The 2,661-nt window shown below is 68.1% G+C and overlaps 1 protein-coding gene across 1 annotated transcript; it reads left to right on the forward strand.

Annotated features, from left to right (window-relative positions):
* Positions 1-439: 439 nt before the first annotated feature.
* On the forward strand, positions 440-2,290 carry LOC134430294 (transcription factor SOX-17-like). Its single transcript, XM_063177882.1, has 2 exons — positions 440-798; positions 1,043-2,290. Exons 1-2 carry the CDS (start codon positions 504-506, stop codon positions 1,945-1,947), a joined length of 1,200 nt encoding a protein of 399 aa, XP_063033952.1. The 5' UTR covers positions 440-503; the 3' UTR covers positions 1,948-2,290.
* Positions 2,291-2,661: the final 371 nt, after the last annotated feature.

The raw sequence follows: 2,661 nt of genomic DNA on the forward strand, positions 1-2,661 counted from the left end.
TCCGCTTGTGCCTCTCAGAGTGTTACCGGGTATCTCGGCACGACTGTAAGCATTCTGTCCCTTTCCCCGCTTTCGTACCAGCCCGGCTCAGGGGTGTCCCTCAGCGCCCGGCCCCGTGGCCGCTCTGCGCTGCCCTTGCGGCGCTGCCGAAGGCGCTGTCGGTGCCCCGAGGCACAGCCGGCAGGGTCCCCCCGCGGGGCGGGGGCAGCGCTGGCCGCGGCGGGGCCCGCGATGCGCTCAGGTGCCGGGCCGGGCCGGGCCGGGCCGGGAGGAGCCTCGGGGGCCGCCCCGCGGGGCAGCGCCGCGGGAGCCGCGGCCGCCGTCCGGCTGCGCGCCCGCCCCCGCCGCCCCATTGGCCGCGCCGCGGCTCAAATAGCGCCGGGCCGGGCCGGGCTCCGGCAGCAGCCAGCGGGCTCCGAGCGCCGAGCGTGTCCCGAGGGCTTTGGCCGCGGCTGCCGGCTTTGGCGGCGCTCGGCAGCGCGTCCCGTCCGGTGCGGTGCGAGATGAGCAGCCCCGATGCGGGCTACGCCAGCAGCGACGACCAGGCGCAGGGGCGGTGCTCGCTGCCCATCATGATGCCGGCCATGTGCCCCTGGGCGGCAGAGGCGCTGAGCCCGCCGGGCGAGGCGAAGGCGAAGGGCGGCGCGGCGGCGTCGGGGCCGTCGGGCGGCCGGAGCAAGGGCGAGGCGCGGATCCGGCGTCCCATGAACGCCTTCATGGTGTGGGCGAAGGACGAGCGCAAGCGGCTGGCGCAGCAAAACCCGGACCTGCACAACGCCGAGCTCAGCAAGATGCTGGGTGAGCGAGCGAGCGCGGGCGGGCGCGGGGAGCGCGGGGAAGCTCCGGGTCGGGGCTGTGGGCGGCGAGCGGGGGCATCCGTGGGCGGTCGGGCCGGGGTCCCGGCGTGGCGGTCGCGTCCGAGGGCGAGCGGGGATCGGGCACGGCCGAGGCCGGGGCTGCGGGGCGGTGTCGGCGCGGCGGGAGCGGGCGTGGGCGCCGCAGCAGCGGTGAGCGGGCGGTCTGACGGTGTCGCTGGGCGCAGGTAAATCGTGGAAGGCGCTGTCGCTGTCGGAGAAGCGTCCGTTCGTGGAGGAGGCGGAGCGGCTGCGGGTGCAGCACATGCAGGACCACCCGAACTACAAGTACCGGCCGCGGCGGCGGAAGCAGGTGAAGCGCCTGAAGCGGGTGGAGAGCGGCTTCCTGCAGCACGGCCTGGCCGAGGCTGCGGCGGCGGCGGGGCCCGGGCTGGGCAGCGAGGTGTCCGGCGGCGGCGGCGGCGGCAGGATGTGCGTGGAGGGCCTGGGACTGGCGTACGGCGAGCAGGGCTACGCGGCGGCGGCGGGCGCGGGCCACTACCGGGACTGTGCGCCGCTGGGCGCCGCGTTCGACGGCTACGGCCTGCCGACCCCGGACCCGTCGCCGCTGGACGCGGCGGAGAGCGAGGCGTCCTTCTTCGCGGCGGGGCTGCAGGAGGAGTGCGCGCTGCTGCCCTACGGCTACGGCCCGCACCCGGCGGCCGCCGAGTACCCGGCAGCGGCGGCGTCCGAGAGCCCGTCGGGGGCGTCGCTGCGGCGGCACCTGGCGCCCGGCGAGGCGCTGGGCGCGGGCGGGTCGCTGCAGGGGCTGCTGGGCTGCCCGGCGCCGCTGCACGCCTACTACGGGCAGTGCCAGCCGCCGGGAGCGGGGCGCGGCCCGCCGGGGGCCGTGGGGCAGCCGTCGCCGCCGCCGGAGTCGGCGCCGTGCCGGGAGCAGCTGGAGCAGCTGCGGCCCGAGGAGCTGCTGGGCGAGGTGGACCGCACGGAGTTCGAGCAGTACCTGCGCTTCGCCTGCAAGCCCGAGCTGGGGCTGCCCTACGGCGGCCACGAGCCCGAGGCCGCGGCTCCCGTCTCGTCGGCCGTGTCGGACGCCAGCAGCGCCGTCTACTACTGCGGCTACCCCGACTTGTGAGGGGCTCGCCGGGGCCCGGCACGGACACTGCACGGAGGCGCCCGGCCCCGCTCCTATTTATGTAATTTATTTGAATCTCCTTGGGACAGTTCCGCGGACTTTCTCTGGGCGGACTTGTGCTGCTATCCCGATTATTCTGTAGGCGACAGACCTCGTTCGAACTGCTTTTCGGCTGGTGTTAATGGAATGTTTACATCTTTTTTCCCCCTTTTGTTAATGCGCGTGATCATCGATGTTTTTGCAAAATCAGCAGTCTTGCATGTTTGCCCAGAACATGTGTCTAATAGTTTTTTGAACTATATCTGTGTTTTAGCATTTCCGGAAAATAAATGAATGTACAGTTGTTTCTGTCATTCTTCTTGGTTATTTGGCCCTTTATTGATAGTAATTTTAAGTTAAATCTCTAATGCCCTAATGCGATGCTCTCCAAAGGCAGGTACCATGTGATTCTTTCACCATGACAATGGCTCTAAAACAGCCTCCAGGAGCTAAGATGATTTTTTCCAGGTGTGGCTGTATTCTTATCACACAGCCTAATGGTCAGATCTCTGGTCTGTCTCTTTGAGTACAGAACCTGTGATTTGACTTACATGCATTTTATAGGTTTTTTCCTTCTGATTTGCCAACTGATTTTGCATTAATGCACTGGAAAAAACCTCCAGTCTACCACAAAGGAAGCTAGGTAAATTTGAGATACTAATTTTAAAGTGTGCC

Source organism: Melospiza melodia, chromosome 1 (assembly GCF_035770615.1).
Source record: "Melospiza melodia melodia isolate bMelMel2 chromosome 1, bMelMel2.pri, whole genome shotgun sequence".
Taxonomy (NCBI): Eukaryota; Metazoa; Chordata; class Aves; order Passeriformes; family Passerellidae; genus Melospiza; species Melospiza melodia.

Coding starts and splice junctions, on each gene's coding strand:
- LOC134430294 (XM_063177882.1), top strand. CDS start 504: ATGAGCAGCCCCGATGCGGGCTACGCCAGCAGCGACGACCAGGCGCAG. Junction 799..1,042: donor CGAGCTCAGCAAGATGCTGG/GTGAGCGAGCGA, acceptor CGCTGGGCGCAG/GTAAATCGTGGAAGGCGCTG.